The following is a 21,670-nucleotide window of genomic DNA, read 5'->3' as shown; positions in this document are numbered from 1 at the left end:
CATTATCTTTAAAACTCAACAACTGAATTAGAGAATTTACAGATGAGCAAATAAAGACTCGAGAAACTAACTTCACATAGCTAGTAATTGATAGAGTAGACATTTAAATGTATATATATCTGAATATGCTTTATCTCTTTGTCTATTATTTCCCAACAAGTCTCCTTTCCTACATTATTTTCATATATAATATTTTAAATGGGCATGCTTGCTAAATATTTCCATATATTTTACTATGCCTCTAGTAAGTCAACTCCACTATATTTAGTCCCATTAAAAATTAAACACACAAATATCTCATGTAGGAATCTGAGAGAACAAAGAGAAGGCAAGGGGCGGCGCCTGTGGCTCAGTGAATAGGGTGTCAGCCCCATATACTGAGGGTGGCGGGTTTGAACCTGGCCCCGGCCAAACTGCAACAAAAAACAGCAAGGCATTGTGGCGGGTGCCTGTGGTCCCAACTACTCGGGAGACTGAGATAAGAGAATTGCCTATGCCCAAGAGCTGGATGTTACTGTGAGCTGTGACGTCACAGCACTCTATTGAGGGCGACAAAGTGAGACTCTGTCTCTTAAAAAAAAAAAAAGACAAGCCTCTTCAGAGTCTGCTTAGTATATGATGAATTTGGTTTTAAAGAAAACTTTGTCCCACCTTTATAGAGTATTTTTACATTAGAAAAAAAATCATACACTTATGAAAATTTACTAGGAGCAAACTTCAACTATTTGTAAAATACGAATGCTGATCATGGAGATGGCATTATAAACCCACAAGTAGAATGACTAAAGAAACCATCTGAAAATTTAACAATTATTGCTTCAATATTCTTCCTGCTCCGAGCTTTGCTATGGTGAGTTTTTCAACTGTTAGCAGCTTGGGGAAACTCATTATAAACATACCTCTTCTGAGTCTTGTGATTTGGTAGTTTCTTCATTCAAAACATATCGTCCTCTATAAAACTCCTTGATCCTTAGATTTAATTTTTCAGTTTCTTTTTTCAAGTTCTCATAACTTGGCAAAGGTTTAATGGCTGTATCTGAGCCACTAAAAGGTAAAGACTCATCCAAGGTGTTCTGAGGTTCCCTCCAGGAAGGGGAATGACTATCTGGGTCAGAGTTTATGTCATCCTCATCAAGTTCTTCTTTAACCAGAGGGGCTGAAGAGGGTTTCAGACACACAGAAGCATAATTCTGGCCATACAAAAACCTCAAAGTTTCTTCTGTCTTCCACTCAGTCAAAGTCTCCTTCAAAACTTGAAGTAAGTTGGTCTTTGCAACTTCAGGACACACCTGCATTGAACTAGAGTCTGACCCAGAAGCTTGGTTTGATTTGGCAAATTTTTTCTTAAAATGCTCAGCACTTTTCTTACTTATGCCTACTAGAGTTATATCTGACCTACTGTATTTATAATCAGAATTTTCATAAGCTTTTGATCTCTCGGGCAAAGTACTACTTAAAGAAATCTGAGTATTTACTTTCTGCAAAGGAAGTTCATACGCGACAGCTTTCTCCTGACTATCTAATCTGCAATTGCCTAACTGTTCAGTGACACCTACTACTGTCTGTTCTTTGTCTTTGAGTTTGGAATTAACTTTTTGACCAGCTTTCTTTTTCACTATGCTTTCTCTGTGTAGCTGTGGCCTAATACTTGTTGAATTTGGTCTGTTTCCTGGTAGAAGGGAGGAAACAAAGTCTTGCTCATTATCACTGCTACTATCACCACTATGAGTGCTAGAAGAACTAGATTCATACTGCTTTTCAAAATGGCTGAAATTGTCAATATCTGATGTTTTAATGACTTTACTACATAATTGTACTTCTTCTCCAGCATGGCCACTGTGGAACAAAAAATAAGCAAAATAACTAAAAATAGGAAAATAAAATGTCTCATAGTATTTATATATTACTTGTAACTTTCAAGGTACAAAGTTTTATTCCCTGGGCAATAGGTTCTGATATATAAATTTTAGAAGAATCCTATCATTTCTCTATCCCTAATATATATTTGATATAGTTGTCCTTCCATTTTCTTCCCTTGTCTTCTCTCCCCGGTTATTTTCAAATTGTTAAAGAAGTACAGCAAAAATGAAGACAAAAAAAAAAAAACTGCATAATTCAACCCTACTGAAATACTTTGGTTTTTCCAAGTGCCTGTCTCCACTCCCATCCACAACCTTGCTTTCAATAAGAAAAAAAAAAAAAAGAATTGAAAGCAAGGTTGTGGATGGGAGTGGAGAAAAGATGACAAGTCTATTCAGAATAGAATTAAATACCATTTTTTAGTTAGACTCTAGCATATATAACTGTCTCTTGGATCAGAAGGAACATGAATAGTTATAATTTTTAAAAAATTAGAATAATATAATTTTCATATATCTCATACTTTCTTTTGGAAATTTAGGGCAACAGTTTGAAGCTATAAGTTAAAGATATACATCAATAAATAAATATCTTACTTGTGTTCAATTCTGTGTGACTAAGGTAGTGAGTGACTAATAACCAAGACCATTTACTCTGAGAGTTAAAGGATGTGTCTTAAGAGATGGCTATGGCTGGGCAAGCAATCCCATGACAAGAATTTAGGAAAAAAATAAATCACAATTTATTGTGCTTTAGATACTCTTTCAAATAAATGAATAGCTCACAATATCTTAAAATGTTGTAAGACTATAAAAACCTTTCAACAAATATAATTGGTACAATCTAGTTGACAAAGAAGCACAGTATCTGAGATGGAGGCTGTGTTTGTGTCGTATTTCAGCAGGTTCAATTAGACTTTCTCAGTAGGAACAGCTGTACAATAAATCATACAGATCAAACACATTATCTTAACCATCACAAAAGAAAAAGCTGAACAGGTCAAATATTTCTCTGTGTGAGCTAGAATAGTACACTTACATAATGCATCAGCACAGGAAGTCCAAGAGCTTATATCACCTGGTTCACTCCTAACATTTCTATTAATGGGAATCTACAGAAGGTAAGTGATACTGATTCAACCATACCTTTGTCCTTCTTTTAGCAGCTGAAAATCGGGATGCCTGTAACAAAAACAAAGAAATAGAAAATTGAAGGCAACTGACATATCGAACACTTTCATGTGTTTATTAAGACTACATCAAATAGAAAACATAATTAAAAGAGAACAAAGATTTTTTACAGAAATGAAAGAACAAAATAATATGAAATTCATCAACAAGAAATTTGGATTATTCTCTTATCCAGAATTTACTAAGAACTAAGTTCTAATTCTGTCAGACCAATAAAGTTTTCCTTTACTAAGCTAGACTAAAGTAAATCCCTTTTCTAAATTCCAGACTTATTAATTACAGTTTGTACACTATAATATAATCACTCATTCCTTTATGGCCTAATACTAGAACTATTACCTACATGTTTTACTGTTTATATGTTTAAGTCTGGTTAAATAAAATATTATTCTATTCTTCTTCTACTATTCTATTCTTCTAATACAGTCAATAAAATTTTTTGCCTTAATTTCTGAGAAAGCAGTTATACTGTAGAATGAATGTGAACAATGTAGACCAAGTGATTTAGTAGAACACCAGGAATAATTTTGCTGTGCAATATCAGAAATCATACTTGGCCATCATGGATATTAAAAGGGGGTAGGAAAAAGCTCTTACAAACTTATGTATAAAGAGGAAAAAACATGATAGTAAATGAATGCACAAGGACCAGAAGGCTCGTAAAGTATTTCTGTACTGATTGAGAAAAAGTACCTTCTAAAGACTGCAAAATGGATTAAAAAAAAAAAGATGTAAAAGGAACTAGGTGTATGCTAAGGCACTGAGCCAAAATGGGACTGCATTGAAGGCCACCATGATACTGCAAAAGAACTTTCAATAAAAAAGTTAAGTTAAATGGATAGATATAACCAGAATCCATTTGAGTTATGACATTTAAAGACTGCCAGTGAAAAATGTCAGGGTCTCAAGTAGTTTTCTATATTAATTCAGCATGAACTCTGCAACTACTGGCTCACTTTTGTTCAGTCCCTGTTCAGGAACAGGCTCTCTTGCCAATCCTCTCCTTTGTTATGGGAGATACTACTAACTGGTGAAGGCATTCTTTCCTATTAAATTCTTTTTCAGTACCACATTTCAGAGGCACACAAGATGAACCCAATATTTGCCATCCCTGCTCCAGAGATTCCCTTGCAGTTCAGAAATCCCCAAGATAATAGTAACAAATTTAGAATTTGTTATTTAGTAAGCCAACAGAGTTACCTGAAAGTAAAAATTTAGTTTTTCTTCTTCCTTTGTCCCTTAGCCGGTCTAGATAGACCTTTCCAAGCATTCCAATTATCCTGTTTACCCTATTGCTTCCCACTCCCTAAAATTCTAGTTATAGGAGCTGCCTCATTTGGTATGGGTCAAAGAAAACAAATGATACTACTTGGATGGTGACTAGACTCGACTATTCCAGTAGACATGTGTAACTCTTTTTTTTTTTTTTTTTTTGTAGAGACAGAGTTTCACTTTATGGCCCTGGGTAGAGTGCCGTGGCATCACACAGCTCACAGCAACCTCCAAAAGTTTATTTATTTATTTTTTTGGCAGGGGCTGGGTTTGAACCTACCATCTCTGGCATATGGGGCCGGCGCCCTACCCACTTGACTACAGGTGCCACCCAGAGACATGTGTAACTCTTATTAGGGGTTTTTGGGACCTAAATGATATGCTAATGTTTACCACAGAGTGTTTCCTCCCATTTCTACTTCCAATACTTTCACTCATATCCCACATTCTTGCCCAAGTTTTTGTGGCTAAAATTATCAAGGCTCAGCAGCGTGCAGCTGGCAGTCTGGCATTTGCTCCTATACTAGGGTATGAGTATCAATGTAGGCAAGAAAATATGTATTGACACAGGAGTCCTCTACTGGATTCTTACACCAATAGCTAACTTACAAATGCAGAATATATTCTATCATTTAACAAATTCCTGCAAAAATCAAATTCTGAACTATTATACACATGGACTGTTGAGAATGTTAAATAATATAAAGAAGAGATTTCTTTTCTTAAGACCATACAATTTAGTAGGAGAAAAATGAATATTCTAAGAGCTTTATAAATACTAATCCTCATGACAATAGGATTATTGGACAATAGGACAATATAGCTATTACTGTCATTCCATGTTATATTCATAAATAAGAAAATTGAGTACAGAAAGAAAATGATTTGCTTCAAATCACATAGCTAGTAAGTGGTGAAGCCAAGAATCACACCCAGACAGTATGGCTCATAATAATTATGCTGTTGATCATAGAATTCAAAAGAGTAATATGCATTAAATATCATGATAGAGATAAGAGATACTACAGGAAATCAGAGAAGAAGGAAAAACTTACTTCAGAGCCAATCAACAAAAGTTTCAGAGCTGTCATTTCAGTTAGGCTTATAAAGACTGATATAGGCTGGGCTTGGTGGCTCACAACTATAATTCCAGCACTCTGGGAGGCCAAGGCAGGAGGTTTGCTTGAGCTCAGCAGTTCAAGACCAGCTGAGCAAGAGTGAGACCTTGTTTATACTAAAAAAATTAAAACACTGAAAAAGCTAGCCAGGTGTTGTGGCAGGTACCTGTAGTCCCAGCTAATCGAGAGGCTGAGGCAAACTTATATAGTTTATAAACAAAGGCATTTAGGAATAACCCCACAAACTCCACCATGGGGTGTTATTCCACAAACTGCTCCCTTTTCTCTTTCTTTTTTAAAGCATGCAGTCATGCTTAAACCTACTCTATCCCTTAAAAACAAATAAACAAACAAACAAACAAAAAAACCCGTCCTTCAATTTACACAGCCTTTCCCCATTTCATTGTAAGTCTTCTTTAAAGTTAAAGTTTGCACTCACCATTTTTGTTGCAGTTTGGCCGGGGCTGGGTTTGAACCTGCCACCCTCGGTATATGGGGCCGGCGCCCTACTCACTGAGCCACAGACGCCGCCCCTGCACTCACCATTTTTAATTACATATCTCCTATATAGTTATTAATGGTCTGCCTCCTGGAATCTGTATCCATCACTTCTCTGAAATGGCTTTTGCTAAGATCACCAATTACCATAGGACTGCTAAATCTAATGAATATTTTTCAGTTTTTTTTTTTAAAGTAGAGGAAAAAGGATCCGTAAGCAAGGATATCTTGAAGGAGGAAGAACAGGACTAAATTATAAAGCAGGGCCCTGGAGAGAGAACAGAATCAGTAACCCAGAGAAGTATCAGCAGAGAGGAGGCAGAGAAGACAGAGGGCATCCGAAGAAAACAATGCTGAAGGAGACTCTGCGGGATGCCCTCAAACATTTTGGTAAAGCAGGTTTAGTTATCTACTGTGTTGGGGGCTGGATTCAAGATTTAAGGAGAACAGAAATGGTTTGAATGTATAAGATAGTCAATAAGAACAAAGGAAAAAAATGTGAGCACACAGTAGAGAACAGGGCCAAAAGAACATGAAGAATGGAGGCTTGGGTTTAAATCCAAAAGTGTCCCTGGGCGAGTCACTATACTTCTCTGAGCCTCCATCCCACCATCCATAAAACAGGTAATGTATTTTCCCAGGGATGCTGTGAGGACTGAATTAAATGAGAATTTAATGTTTTGTGCCAATGGTCTTATTTGAGAACTTTCCCCAGAAATGTTCAGCAAACCTAAGCACAGAAAACAAGTACGACTGGAGTTTGGGAAGGTCACAGGGCAGAAGGTTAAGGGGGGGTTGAATCTGGGATTGTCGGAGAGGACACTGTAATTGCTGATGCAGCATAAAAGAAAACAAAAGTAATCAGGCTCTGGAGACAGGAGGTCAAAATGAGGTCACAAAGCAGACTTAGGAGTGATAGCTGTAGATGAGATAAAGGTTGTGGTCAGAGATGGGAACTCTTACTTCAAGATCTTGGAGGTAGAACAGTTCCAAATAAGAATGAAGTTCAAGTGTGGCTAAATCAAGGAGTAATCAAAATGTAAACCTTACTGTAAATCATGAATACAATTTAAAACAGCTTTATGAACTAGTACCCCCATTTATACAACTTGACCTTTTTTGAGAATTAAAAGAAAAGTTCAATCTCTAAAGGCGGCAACGGAAAAATTAGTATATCTAACTGCCTACTACATGCTTGGTAGGATTTTTTTTTTTAATTTTAGTAAAATAACATAAAATTTACCATAACACATTTTTGGTGTAGTTCAATAGCATTAAGTACATTTATACTGGGCAACTGTCAGCACTTTTTATCTTCCCAAACTGTGTGCTGAGTGGTTTTATACATTATTTCATATAATACACAATTTATAACTTAATTTGTACAGATGAAGAAACCAAGGTTTTGAGGCTAACTGCCTGAGATCACACAACTAACAAGTTAGTATATCTAGGATTTGAACTTGGGCCTGAGTTCAAAGTCCCACATCTTTCTGTGCCATGATACCTCTAATTAATTTTAGAATAAAGACCCCCAAAAGTTGTGAAGACACCATCTTTGCTTAATTACTCTCATAGGGACCAAATATACTTTATAAACTACTATTTTCCTCTCATTTAATTTTTCTCATATCTATACTCAACATTGCTTCTAGATGTTGACTGTTTTTATGAGTGACTTTAAATATCCTCCCTGATTCCCAATCTATAAAATGAAGAAGAGTACATGACACTGAAATAAACTAGATTTGATTTTATGAAGTATTAGGTTATAAAACTTTGGTTTGCTTTTCTATGTGCTGGTTTAGAAAGAATGAGCACCAAATACATTGCTCTTCCTTTTCTAGCCTTTCTTAGATGAAATTCAAATTCTTTGTTTATTAAAAGTGCCATTTTTGTTTGAGCTAAATAAGTTCTATTCCTTTCTTCACAATTTATATTACCCTAGAGATAGTTTCTGAAAGCTCAATTTAAAAACAAAATTAAGTAACCATCCTAAAGAATACCTTTAAGGTGATTCTCCATCAACATTTTGTCTTATTTTCATTACCGCATAAATTAGGTGATTAATTTTAATTTGAGCAAAGTAAATTTAAAACTAGACATAACTCATGCCAAAAATCTGTGGATATGTATGAGTATATACACATATCACTTAGGAGTGTATTACATATAAACCAACAGAAGCAACAAGCTATAGTTCCCCTTGGTGGTGAAAATTTGTCAAATATATTTTAAGACGTGCTAAAACATGTTTCAGAAAGCTTTTATTCTGTGTACCAAGCAACACAAGTGGCGTTCAGGAAGAGGTTATAATTGTTCTGTAGAGGTTTTTGGCTTCCACACCTCTGAGATTCCACTATGTTTATTGTCAAGAAGCAGTGTGTGAAAATCCCCTACTCTGGGCCACACGATGGCACTTTTAGCTCAGTCGACATTAACCATTCACCCCAATTTGATCTTTAAAATCATAATTTGATTTTCAATATCCATTTTTCTCTCTCAGACTGGATTTTAGATTTTAGGGTACAATTTAAGAAACTTCCCTCCTTTAAAGACTCGTCAGAACCTACATTTAAGAAACAGGATTTATAAATGCCAATTATACTATAATCTAAATGAACACACCAAGAGTATCAAAACTGTATGTGGTCTATTTTTGGTCACCAGGCGGTGAAAAATTTCTAACTTACAACACGAGAAGCATCCTACCGCCTCATGACCCAGACCACTCTAGGTCAATGTTTTCCCTCTAAGAGGCGTCTAAAGACATTTTGTGAGAACTGCTGTTCTCCATGATATTAAGGGTATACTCCAGATATTTTTTTCTTTCCTTAAGAATGAGGTACTAGAAAACCTTAAAGGACCTTTCTGGGGTGGCACCTGTGGCTCAAGGGGTAGGGCGCCGGTCCCATATGCCGGAGGTGGCGGGTAAAAAAGGACCTTTCTGACTCCAATGCCTTGATAAAAGTATGAAGCTAGAAATCATGAAATTTGTCTAAATCTCCCTTAAATCCAACTGTACACATGAAGTAGTCAGCTTACTATAGTATAAAGTAACAGCCTGTAAATTTTAAGGGACACTACCAGGTTTAAGTATTTTAGAATCCAGTCAATACATTGATGTTGATATACCTCACTTTATTCTACTTTGCTTTATTGCATTTTGCAGATACCGCATTTTTTATAAATTGAAGGTTTGTGGCAACTGTGTTGAGCCAGTTTATTGGTGCCATAATGTGCTTACTTTGTGTCTCTGTGTCACATTTTGGTAGCTTACAATATATAAAACATTTTCAATATTATATCTATTATGTGATCTGCAATTGGTATCTTTGATGCTCTGTTTTAATTGTTTCGTGTGCCATGAACCAAAACAAATAATGAATGTTTTGTGATCTGACAGCTCCACCAACTGGCTGTTCCTCCATTCTTTCCCTGTCATTGGGGCCTCCTTATCTCCTAAGACACAACAATATTGAAAATGGTCCAATTAATAACCCAAGTGTTGAAGTGAAAGAAAAGTCACATATCTCTCACTTTAAATTAATAGCTGGAAATAATTAGGCTTAATGAGGAAGGCATGTCAAAAAAGATAGCCAAAGTTAGAACTTTTGCACGAGCCACCAAGTTATGAATACAAAGGAAAAGCTCTAGAAGGAAATTAAAAATGTTACTTCTGTGAACACAAGAATGGTAGGAAAGTGTAACGGCCATGTTGCTGATAGAGAAAGTTTTAGTGTTCTGGACAGAAGGTCAATATTTCCTAAAGTCAAAGACAATCCAGAACAAGGCCCTAACTCAAATTCTAAGAAGGTTGAGAGAGGTAATAGAGCTGCGGAAGTCTGAAGCCGGCAAAGGTTAGTTCACGACTTTTGGGAAAGAATTCACCTCCATAATGTGAAAGGCCAAGGTGAGATCACTGATGAAGGAGGCTACCCTAAACAACACATTTTCAATAAAAAAGTAAGTCATATATTGGAAGAAGATGCCATCTAATAAAAAAAGTCATATGTTAGAAGAAGATGCCATCTAATATGGCTTTCAGAGCTAGAGAGAAGTCAAAACTTCAAAGGCCAAGCTGACCCTTTTGTTACTGGCTAACAAAGCTAATGACTTTAAGTTGACGCCGGCACTTTTACCATTCTGAAAATCCTATGGCCCTTATGAATCATGCTGAATATACTCTGCTTCTGCTCTGTAAATGAAGTAACAAAGCCTGGATGACAGCACATCTGTTTACGGCATGGTTTATTAAATATTTTAAGCTCACTGTTGAGACCTCTTGCTCAGAAGAAAAGATTCATTCCAAAATACTACTCTTCATTGACAATGCAGCTAGTCACCCAAGAGCTCTTATGGAGATATACAAGGAGATTATTGTTTTTATGCCTGCTAACACAACATCCATTCTATAGCCCATGAATCAAACAGTCAGTTTGATTTTCAAGTCTTATTATTAAGACATACATTTTGTAAGACTATAGTTGCCACAGTATTCCTCTGATGGATTTGAAAGAAAACGGAAATCCTTCTGGAAAGGATTCACTATTCTAGATGCCATTAAGAACATATGTTATTCATGAGAAGAGGGCAAAACAACATTAACAGGAGTTTGGAATTAGTTGATTCCAATCTTCATCAATTACTTTGAGAGGTTCAAGACTGAGTGGAAGAAGTCACTGCAGAGGTGGTGGAAATATCAAGACAACTAGAAATAAAAGCAGAGCCTGAAGATGTGACTCAACTGCTGCAATTTCATGATAAAACTTGAACAGATAAGGAGTGCTTCTTATGAAGGAACAAAGACGTGGTTTCTTGAGATGGAATCTACTCCTTCTGAAGATGCTGTGAACATTGTTGAAATAGCAACAAATGAATTAGAATTAGAATACTCCATAAACTTTTGGTTGACAAAGCAGTGGGAGGGTTTAAGAAGACTGACTCCAATTCTGAAAAAAGTCTACTGTGGGTAATACGCTATCAAATAGCACTATATGCTACAGAGAAATCTTTCACAAAAGGAAGAGTCGATCAGTGCAGCAAATTTCATTGCTGTCTTACTTCAAGAAATTGCCACAGCCCCCCTGACCTTTAGCAACCACCAACCTGATCAGTCAGCAGCCATCAAAACTGAGAGAAGAATCTCTAACAGCAAAAAGATTACAATTCACTGAAGGTTCAGATTATTGTTAGCATTTTTTAGCAACAAAGTATTTTTTAGTTAAGGTATATACTTTGGTTCTTTTAGATATAATTCCACTTACTTAACAGCCCACAGTACTATGTGAACATAAATTTTGTACACACTGAGAAACAAAAAAATTCATGTGACTCACTTTATTGTGAAACTTACTTTATTAAACAGTGTTCTGGGAGCAAACCTGCAGTATCTCTGAGACATGCCTATACTAGCTTTCACAATAATGTAAGAAAGATAAAATTGGGTAATAGTCAATATTCTATTTCCATATTTGTTAAGATCATAGTCAAGTTCAAAGATGTCAAGTTCAAATTATTCAGGACATAACTCTAAAACAATGTCGGTTGTTTTAAAATTTAAAAACTTTGATCCAATCCTTTATCCACATTCATCTTAAGAGTTCAAATTATTAAAGTCAGTAACTCTATTCTAAATTCTTAAATGAGGCAGCCTTTCCTACAAGGCATTATTTCTTTACACTTATGCTGATAATTTTCATTTTCATTTTTTATAAAAACGTCATTTCCTTATTCAAGAAATTTTCACTACAGTAGCAATAACCAAAGACACAATTGACTTAGAAGAGTAAAACATTAGAACCAAAGAGAATTAAGAGGTTAAATGCAGTTTTCTCCTTTTACAAATGAGGAAGCTGAGATCTAACGTTGAGAAGTGACTTTCCTATAGTAAAATATCTAAAAACCTGAGCTACAGCCAACAAAACCATGCTCTTCAAACTGCAATCAGGACCAATTAAGTGGGCAGCTGCCAGCATTTTAAAAAAGCAACACAGTGAATACCAGAAAATACCAGAGGCTTTCATACAGTTAGGATAAACTTGTTTCATAAAACTTTTGTGTCAGTTATATGCATGTACTGACTCATAATGAAAAATTTATTATAATGGTCAAAAACTTTCAAAGTCATTTCAATAAGATATCTAATTCTTTGACTGGATTTTAAAATTTATTCTTATTTTAAATTATTATTAAAATTACTATATAATGCAGTTTATTGCTTATTTAGCTGACTTACTGTATGCTAATAAAAATATGGCTGCATTAAATACTAAATGCTGTCATTATGAAGAAGCCATTTTCTCCCTTTCCAAAGAGGTTGAGTTAGCCAGGCATGGGTATACAGGTCTGTAGTCCCAGCTACTCAGGAGGGTGGGGCAGGTGGACCATTTGAGCCCAGAAGTTTGAGGCTTCAGTAAGCTATGATCACACCACTGCACTCTAGCCCAGGCAACAGAGGGAGAGCCTGCCTCCCCCCCGCCCCCCCCGCCCCCCCGCCAAAATGATTGGTTCTGAATGTTGTACCCCACAACATATATGAACAGGCTTTCTTTAAAATACCACATTTCTATAGAGCTTAAATGTACAATAACTAGGCATACTTTTTAAAATACCAAATTCTAAAATTCTGACCCTTTGTACACATCAAAGAAAAATCACTCTGAAAAAACAGTGACCTCTAGTGGATTAAATAATACTAGCATGATCCCTGTCTGTAACCATTTAGAAATTAAAGAAACATTACACATCCCCATTAAAGTAAATACAAAATTGATTCACTGATGTATTTATTTCTTCTATCACCCCAATGACTATTAAAATCACAGGTTGGATTTTATACCTGTGTGTGTGTAGCCTGCCATGTAACACACTCTGCACACTCTGAATGTAAATTAAGTTTTGATTAGTTTAGATTAGAGAAACAAAGTCCATTTTAATCTTTCTTTGTTAGTGAGATAGGGAAAGATGTATAGATGAAATAGAACTTTGAGAACCACAAATATAAAGTGACGGGGCTTCAAGTTTTGATAAAAAGTAGGCATTCTGACAAGAGGACAAGATTTTACAAAAAGGTTAGAGGGAAGAACTCTAAACTTAAGTTAGCTAAGGGAATATCAATGACTATGTATGAAGAAAGTAGAGATGGCAGGAAAGATGGTTTGGTAAATAGTTTTGAAGCAGTTGAGTAGATATGAGGATAGCACAGAGCATTAGATTTAAGTTGTAGAGAAAATTTCTTTGGAAGCAAAGTTAAGGATAACCTAGGAAAACACTGGTGATAGTGGAGAATGAATATGTTGCCGTCAGAGGGCTGAAGAGGCAATGGGAAGCTCTGGGGAATTACTGAAAAAGGAGAAAAAGAGCATGGTAAGTAAAAAGGTACTCTTAGCTTCCCAGTCTCCTTGGACAATGCTATAATCTCTTATCATCAAAGCAAGAAAGCTGACAGGCTGGTAGTGAAATGATGAACAATTTAATCACTGTGTTTAATTCAATTAACAAAGGCCAAAGGTGATATGTTTTAGAGAGAGAAACATATACATATACATATATATACATTTTTTTTTTGAGACAGAGCCTTATTGTGTCACCCTCGGTAGAGTGCTGTGACATCACAGCTCACAGCAACCTCAAACTCTTGCACTTAAGCAATTCTCTTGCCTCACCCTTCCAAGTAGCTGGGACTATAGGCGCCCACCACAATTCCGGCTATTTTGTTGTTGTTGTTGTCATTGTTGTTTGGCAGGCTCAAACCTGCCAGCCCCAGTGTATGTGGCCGGTGCCCTAACCACTGACCTATGGGCACCAAGCGTGTTTTACATATTCTTAATCACACTGGATTGGACTGCCAGGTCAGGTGCCTGCCATCTAAGGTACTGTCATCGGTACAACTGATGTTAGTTGAATAAAGGTAGTGTCATATCACCTTGTGCATTAGATAAGATGGTTTTTGCAGGGATTTTTTGGGTTTTTGAGGCAAAGATCTTTAGTTAACCTGCATCTCATTATCTTTAAGTCATTACATTTATTTGGCACAGATCCTTACTATCTTACAAATAATACTGCCTTCTGTTGTTACTCTTTTTTAAACATGAATTATTTGATACATTATCTCATTAGGCCTTTGTTTGGAATTTCTGAACAATGTTTAATTACCTTACCAATAATTTTTGTTACCTTTGTGACATTATTATGCCATTTCACCCTCAATAATAAATCTTCTTGTCTTTAACATATAGTAAAATATTGCAAGCATTTAAATATTTCCTAAAAGGCAAAAACCCAGAAATGCCTAAAATGTTTTTGGAAAAAAAAAATGACTTAGTTGGCTTTCTTTAAATTTATAAAATATTGGCTAGGTGCAGTGGCTCATGCCTATAATCCTAGGACTCTGGGAGGCTGAGGAGGGTGGATTGCTTGGGCTCAGGAATTGGAGATTGGCCTAAGGAAGAGTGAGATCCTGTTTCTACCAATAATAGAAAAATTAGCCAGGAGTTGTGGCAGGTGCCTGTAGTCCCAGCTACTTGAGAGGGTGAGACAAGAGGATCATTTGAGCCCAAGAGTTTGAGGCTGCTCTGAGCTATGATGATGCCACAGCACTCTACTGGGGGTGACATAGTAAGACACTGCCTCAGAAAAAAAAAATTTACAAAATATTATGCTGATTAAAGGAATTAGTAATCTGAATTTTTTAAAATTAGTAAATAGTTTCCTCATAGCAAAGTGAGTTTATAAGGATCCCAAGACCCAGTATCTTCTAAAAAATTTACCATTCTTACTCCAGGATTATTATAGTATCAGGATTCATAGACTTAAATGCACAGTAGGAAGCCAGAGTTAAAGTTCTAGGTTTTCTGACTGAAGCTAAAACAGCAAACAAGTAACATTTCTATGTATGTGTTTTCTGCTTTTAAGTGTAAAGTCCTTAACAGCTATACTTAAATTATAACCATTTTTCCACAACTAAAATATGTAAAATGGTTAACATTCTACAGAAAACTAGACCTACTCTCAGCCTATCTTAAAAAGCAGAAAAAAATTATTACAATGTACCACATATGAGCAAATGTATATACATAATGATTTAAATTACCTCTCTTCTTCTCGAACCCATACTGGAGTTTTGGAAATTTGTGCTTCAAAAAATTTAGATGCTTGGTAACAAAAATTACTGCAAAAAGCCTGGAAAAAAAAAAAACATTTTATTTTATTATTTTTTTTCAGATAGTCACATGATTTTATTTACATCTGGTTTGATGGAATTTTCTTTAGTTTTTTTAAATCTCATATCTTGTTATTTTGATTTACATGATTGAAAAAAACATTTTAAAATTTATTTTTACTTATTATGAAACAAGCTCTATGTAGAAGAGTATATAAAACATAAATTGTGTAGTTTATGTAATTAATGAAAACCCACTAATCTCCCACTCAAGATAAGAAATCAGGCACAGTACCCTTGAAGGCCTGTGTGCCCCTCCCCAACTGCATCACCCTCCACTCTCCCCAAAGTTATCCCCTGTCATATATTTGGTATAATCATTCACTAGCTTTTTTTTATTTTACCACCTATATACATATCCTTATAAAACATATCAGCTAGTTTTGCCTATTTTTAAACTTTATCCAGAGTAATACTATTATATATTCTTGGTTTTCTTTTGCTCAAAATTACATTATTTATTTATTTTTTTGTGTGTGTGTGGTTTTTTTTTCTTTTTTTGGCCGGGGCTGGATTTGAACCCACCACCTCCGGTATATGGGGCCAGGGCCCTACTCCTCTGAGCCACAGGCACTGCCCAGAATTACATTATTTTTTTAAGATTCATTCATGTACTTATTTGTTTTTTTAAGATTCATTCATGTAGCTTATTTGTTTTCACTGTGAATTATTCTATTGTGTTAGTATTTATACATTACTCATTACAGACAAATGAATTGTTTCTAATTTTCTTGTTACCACTACAATGTTACTATAAACATTTTTTTACAATTAATAATTTTTTAAAAAGTGTGGTGAAATACACATTACATAAAAGTTATCATCTTAACCATTTTAAGCATACAATTCAGTGGTATTAGTACCTTCACAGTTATGTAAACATCACCACCACTCATCTTTATAACTTTTTATAACTTACAAACAATACTCATTAAATGGTAACCCCCCCCCCAATACTAACTACCTTAGATTTTACTTTCTTTCTCTATGAATTTGACTATTTTAGGTACCTCATGGAAGTGGAATCAGACAATGTTTATCTTTTTGTGCTGGCTTATTTCACTTAGCACAATGTCTTCCAGGTTCACTCATCTTGTAGCAAACGTCAAAATTTCCTTCCCTTTTTAAGGCTAAATAACATTCCATGTATAATAATATACATTATTGATGTATATAGCACATTTTGTTTATCCAGCTATGGGTATTCTTATACACATGTACTGGTGTATATGGGTAAGAACTTCTTTATACCAAGGAGTAGATATGGTCAGTTATAAAGAATGCGCAAAGTTGACCACAACATAAATGCCAAAACGTTTCTCAAAAAGGTGGTACCAACTTTTACTCTGACCAGCACTACGATGAACTCCTAATATTGTCAGATTCTTATAAATTTGCTACTTGGGGGGCTGTGAAAACAGTGTAACTTAATGTGTTTTTATTTGCTACCTAATCTCATTACTGTAACATCATCTTTTCATGTACTTATTAGCCATTTGAATTCCTTGTGTAAAATTTTTTCTGTTTTTTTTTTCTAGAGACAGGGTAGAGTGCTGTGGCTTCACACAGCTCAGAGCAACCTCCAACTCCTGGGCTTAGGCAATTCTCTTGCCTCAGCTTCCTGAGTAGCTGGGACTACAGGTGCCCACCACAACGCCTGGCTATTTTTTGTTGCAGTTCGGCTGGGGCCAGGTTTGAACCCGCCATCCTCGGTATATGGGGCCGGCGCCCTACTCACTGAGCCACAGGTGCCGTCCTGTAAAATTTTTCTGTTAGTCTTTTTTTATCAATTATATATTCTGGGTATGAATCAGAGGTCAGTTACATGTAGAGAATATAACTTCTGATTTGTAGCTTACCTTTTCATTTTTTTTTTTTTAGAAACTTCTAATGAACAGAAGTTTTACATTTTAATGAAGAAATATTTGGCTGTGTGGTGGTGATTCGCACCTGTAATCCCAGCACTCTGGGAGGCCGAGATGGGTGGATTGCTTGAGCTCCCAATTTGAGACCAGCCTGAGCAAAAAAAGCGAGACCCTGTCTCTACTAAAAATAGAAAAACCGAGGCAAAAGGATCGCTTGAGCCCAAGAGTTGTAGGTTGCTGTGAGCTATGACATGACAGCACTTTACCCAGTTTTTCCTCTATAGGCTCTAATTTTCTCTTAAGAAAGTCTCTCTACCCAAGTTTACATTGCCCCATATTGTCTTCAAAAGAGTTTATATTTTACATTTAAGTCTTCACCTAAAATTGTTCTTTGTATGTAGACTGAGATAGGGGTCAATTTGCATTTTCTTCCGTCGGATAAATAATTGTGCCAGTACAATTTACCAAAAAAATCTATCCTTTTTGCCACTGATCTACATTGTCATGTGGTGCGTCTGTTACTGGCTCCCTTATCTGTTTTATAATTTACTTACCTAGATTTGTGTCAATATGCACTTTTAATTTTTGAACATTTAAATCCTAACTAAAGGTTAAGCAAAGAACTTTTTAAATATTTTGAATGAAATATTTACAAATAAAACCAAACTTTTAGCATGGCTATTTTCTTTATTTTATTTTATTTTTTTATTAAATCATAGCTGTGTACATTGATATGATCATGGGGGCATGGTTATTTTCTAACAGGTAAGATTTTAAATAGTTACTCTTAGAATCCTATTTAGTATCATTAAAAATTTACTGCCATAATAAAAATAGCCTTTAAACTTACCTTTCTTTCAGTAATATCATAGACTTTATTGGTTTTTGTGGAAATTTTATATTTCTGTTTTGGTACCTAAAGAAGAGAAAGTTCAGTTTACTAAAGAATCCAAGGAACAAGCAACTTTATTTGATTAAGACATCCACATCCCATCTTTGGGCAACCATGTCATTAGTTAATGACCTCAGGTTTCATTTTTTATCTTACTACAAGGCATTTTGCTAAATAAAATAAATAAAAGCCTATATTTTAGAAAAGGATCACTTACAATTCCCAGTCTCTTCTGACATAAAGGATATCCACAGAGTTTGACAATGGAACGTTCATCCACGACATCGTTGTAGTGAGCAGGTGTGATGAACTTCCCCTGTGAGGAAATGAGAGGGGCATTTCCTCCCAGATTAATGGAAAAGTTAATTTATCAGCAATCTAAGCCTCATCTATCTCATCTGAAAGCACAGGATTAACACTAAGTCCTAGGCTCGGCACCTGTAATTCAGAAGCTAGGGCGCCAGCCACATACACCGGAGTTGGTGGGTTCGAACCCCACCTAGGCCTGCCAACAACAATGACAACTACAACAAAAAAATAGTCAGGTGTTGTTGAGGGCGCCTGTAGTCCCAGCTACTTGGGAAGCTAAGGCAAGAGAATTGCTTAAGTCCAAGAGTCTGAGGTTACTGTGAGCTGTGATGCCATAGCACTCTACTGAGGGCAACATAGTAAGACTCTGTCTCAAAAAAAAAAAAAACCCCACAAAAAAACAATAATTCCCAGTTTGAAGCGCTCAACATATAGTAAGCATTCAAAAAATGTTATTACTAAAAATAAAATGACTAAAAATAAAACAAAAATTTCTGTCATAGTTGACTGCACATCTTTGTAGATTACACAGTTTATGAAATATTCTAAGGCAAAAGAAGTGGTAGGATTACTATACAAAGCTAAACGATGAAAGAATCCTTTATTTTTTAAAAAGTATTATTGGAAAAATAAATTAAACCACATAAAGTAATAAAATATAATTCTGCCTATTTTTTAAAAGCACAATCTTAAAAAGCAAAGTATTTTAAAGGTGTCATTGTGACTAAATAAATTTTGGGCAAAATCTTCCTATTTCTAAAAAATATATATATAGAATGAGTACAGGTGAGGAGCTGGTTATAAGCTGATACCAAGTATTTCCCTTTGATGTCTATATGTTCAAATAATCTCAATTCTTGTTTCATAACTATGAGATCTTTTTGAACAAGTTTTTCTGTTTTTATAGGAGTGAAATATTTTTTATTGAGAGATATAAGTTTTTTGTTTCAAATGAAGTATATTTGGTTTGTTTTGTATTCTTTGGTATCACCATATATATGTAGATTCTAATGCTGTTACTGTCATTTTAAATACTATCCTGTTAATATTCCTGATTAGAAAAATCTCTGAACCATACTAAGAATTATTTTTGCAACAGAAGCTCTGAGTTTCAATTTTCTCTCTTAAGGATTATGAGAATATAAAAGAAATCTCCATTCAAAATTTTAATGTAATAAAGCTGTCTAAAAATAAAAGATTTAATACAGATTATAATTCTCTTGTTTTATGTTAAATAATAAATGGTCTATATTTCAGATTTTTAAAATATGAAAGTTAATGAGATTACACTATCGAAAACAATAATCTTCTGTTAATTTAAATAGTACAACATAAAATACAGAAAACATTGTAATCACTGGTACAAAATGAGGAAAATCAAGTATTAGCAGCATTCTTCTGGTTAGAAGAATGACAACTAAGGGGTAAAATATACTTATTTTTCTTTTTTCCTTTTTATTTTTGATTGATAAGTGTATTTATAGGGTACAATGCGATGTTTCATTACATTATTAAAGAAGAACAAATCAGGCCAATTAACATTATCCATTGCTTCACCTACTTTCTTTGTAGCGAGAGCATTTAAAACCCACTCTTTTAATAATTTTTTTTAATATTAGCCACATGGTTCATTTCAGAATAATTTTGAAATATACATTATAACTACAGTCACCTTGCTGTGTACTTGTTACTTTTCATTAGCTCATTTTAAGGTCATTATCAAGGGATGCATGATTATTATTTTAAAATGTGCAAATTATATAGCATGTTACCTATATCCACTCACTGAGAACACATTCAAAGATTTTAATAATGCAAATAAATTTGTTATACAGATTAAAAGATGTTATACTATGAAACTAATAGTGTTTCAACACGTACACACTCCATTAGGAAGTCTTCTGTAATATTCTCTTCTAAAAGCTGTTCAACTATATGTAGAGCTTTTCTCTCAAACTCAATCTTCTTTCTCACAGCTGCTTCTAGTTCTGCTTTCCTAAAATTTGAATGAGAAAGTTAATTATAAGCTTCATCATGACCAATACTTCATAAAATACAACATAAATTTAACTCAGTATTTTGCCACTTATATTAGATTTGTATTTTTTAATACCATTACTTGTGATCCAATACTTTTCAAAAAAGGAAACATGCTAATTGCTGTACTATATACACAGAAATCTGTCATAACAGGATTATTTCCAGGGCTCAGAGCACAAGGAAGCACTTAGAGATTCCTATAGAAAAGAAATGAAATTTTTTTGCAAGTTAGGGTTTATACTCTATCACACCCAGGTGTACCTAAACAGGGAGGCTTTTCCTTTGATAAGAGGCCAGAAATAAGTATAGATTAGAGAAAAAAGATGACTTTGGTCATTCTTATAAATAAAAATTTGTGTCAAGTACCAAGTGATCCTCTGGCTCAGCCTCCCAAGTAGCTGGGATATAGGTGCCTGCCATGATGCCCAGCTACTTTTTCTATTTTTAGTAGAGATGGGGTCTCACTCTTGCTCAGGTTTGTCTCAAACTCTTGAGCTCAAGTGATCTTCCCGCCTTAGCCTCTCAGAGTGCTAGGATTACAGGAGTGAGCCGCCATGCCCATGATTCCTTTATATTCTAAAGAGTAATGCAATACTAAAGAGAAATTAGAAATTTCACTTATGTAGATTATATCTGTCAGTATTTATCACATTATGATTAAAACAGAGAAAATTTTAAAGCATTAATTCATTTATTAATTAACCCATTACACATTAATATTTTTAAATGAAAAATTAGTGAGAAGAGTGCAATTGTTTTATATTTTTGAAAATCTCTTCATCTCGGCTCAATGCCCATAGCACAGTGGTTACGGTGCCAGCCACATTCACCCAAGCTGGTAAGTTTGAACCCAACCTGAGCCAGCTAAACAACAATGACAACTGCAACAGAAAAATAGCTGAGCGTTGTGCCGGGCACCTGTAGTCCCAGCTACTCAGGAGGCTGAGGCAAGAGAATCACTTAAGCCCAAGAGTTTGTGGTTGCTGTGAGCTGTGACACCACAGCACTCTACCAAAGGCGACATAGTGAGACTGTCTCAAAAAGAAAAAAGAAAAGAAAGGAAGAAAGAAAAGAAAATCTCTTCATCTCTTCAATGTCTGTGGGTTTTTTTTTTTTGTTTGTTTTTTAAAGAGGCAGGGTCTTGCTCTTTCACCCAGCCTGGAGTGCACTGGCACAATCATAGCCCATTGTAACCTCGAACTTCTGAGCTCAAACAATTCTCCTACCTCTGCCTCCTGAGTAGCTGGGACTAGTGGTGCACACCACCTCTCCTGGCTAATATTTATTTTTTGTAGAGACAGGTTCTTACGAAGTTGCCCAGGCTGTCTCAAACTCCTGTCCTCAAACAATCCTCCTCCTCAGTCTCCCAAAGCTCTGGAATTACAGGTGTGAGCTGCTATGGC

The 21,670-nt window shown here is 35.2% G+C and overlaps 1 protein-coding gene across 2 annotated transcripts in view; it reads right to left on the bottom strand.

Annotated features, from left to right (window-relative positions):
• RPAP2 (RNA polymerase II associated protein 2) overlaps positions 1–21,670 on the bottom strand; it is a 78,502-nt gene that overhangs the window by 53,229 nt on the left and 3,603 nt on the right. For both annotated transcript variants that reach the window (XM_053591412.1, XM_053591411.1), the window contains exons 3-8: positions 20,109–20,223; positions 18,136–18,234; positions 17,877–17,942; positions 15,033–15,121; positions 3,006–3,041; positions 900–1,836 (exon numbers count right to left, since the gene is read on the bottom strand). In XM_053591412.1, the coding sequence (XP_053447387.1) occupies positions 900–1,836; positions 3,006–3,041; positions 15,033–15,121; positions 17,877–17,942; positions 18,136–18,234; positions 20,109–20,223 (1,342 nt within the window). The remainder of the gene's footprint in view (positions 1–899; positions 1,837–3,005; positions 3,042–15,032; positions 15,122–17,876; positions 17,943–18,135; positions 18,235–20,108; positions 20,224–21,670) is intronic.

Source organism: Nycticebus coucang, chromosome 5, assembly GCF_027406575.1.
Source record: "Nycticebus coucang isolate mNycCou1 chromosome 5, mNycCou1.pri, whole genome shotgun sequence".
Classification (NCBI taxonomy): domain Eukaryota; kingdom Metazoa; phylum Chordata; class Mammalia; order Primates; family Lorisidae; genus Nycticebus; species Nycticebus coucang.
Note: the sequence above shows the minus strand (reverse complement) of the source record. Positions and strands in the feature narration are given on the sequence as shown.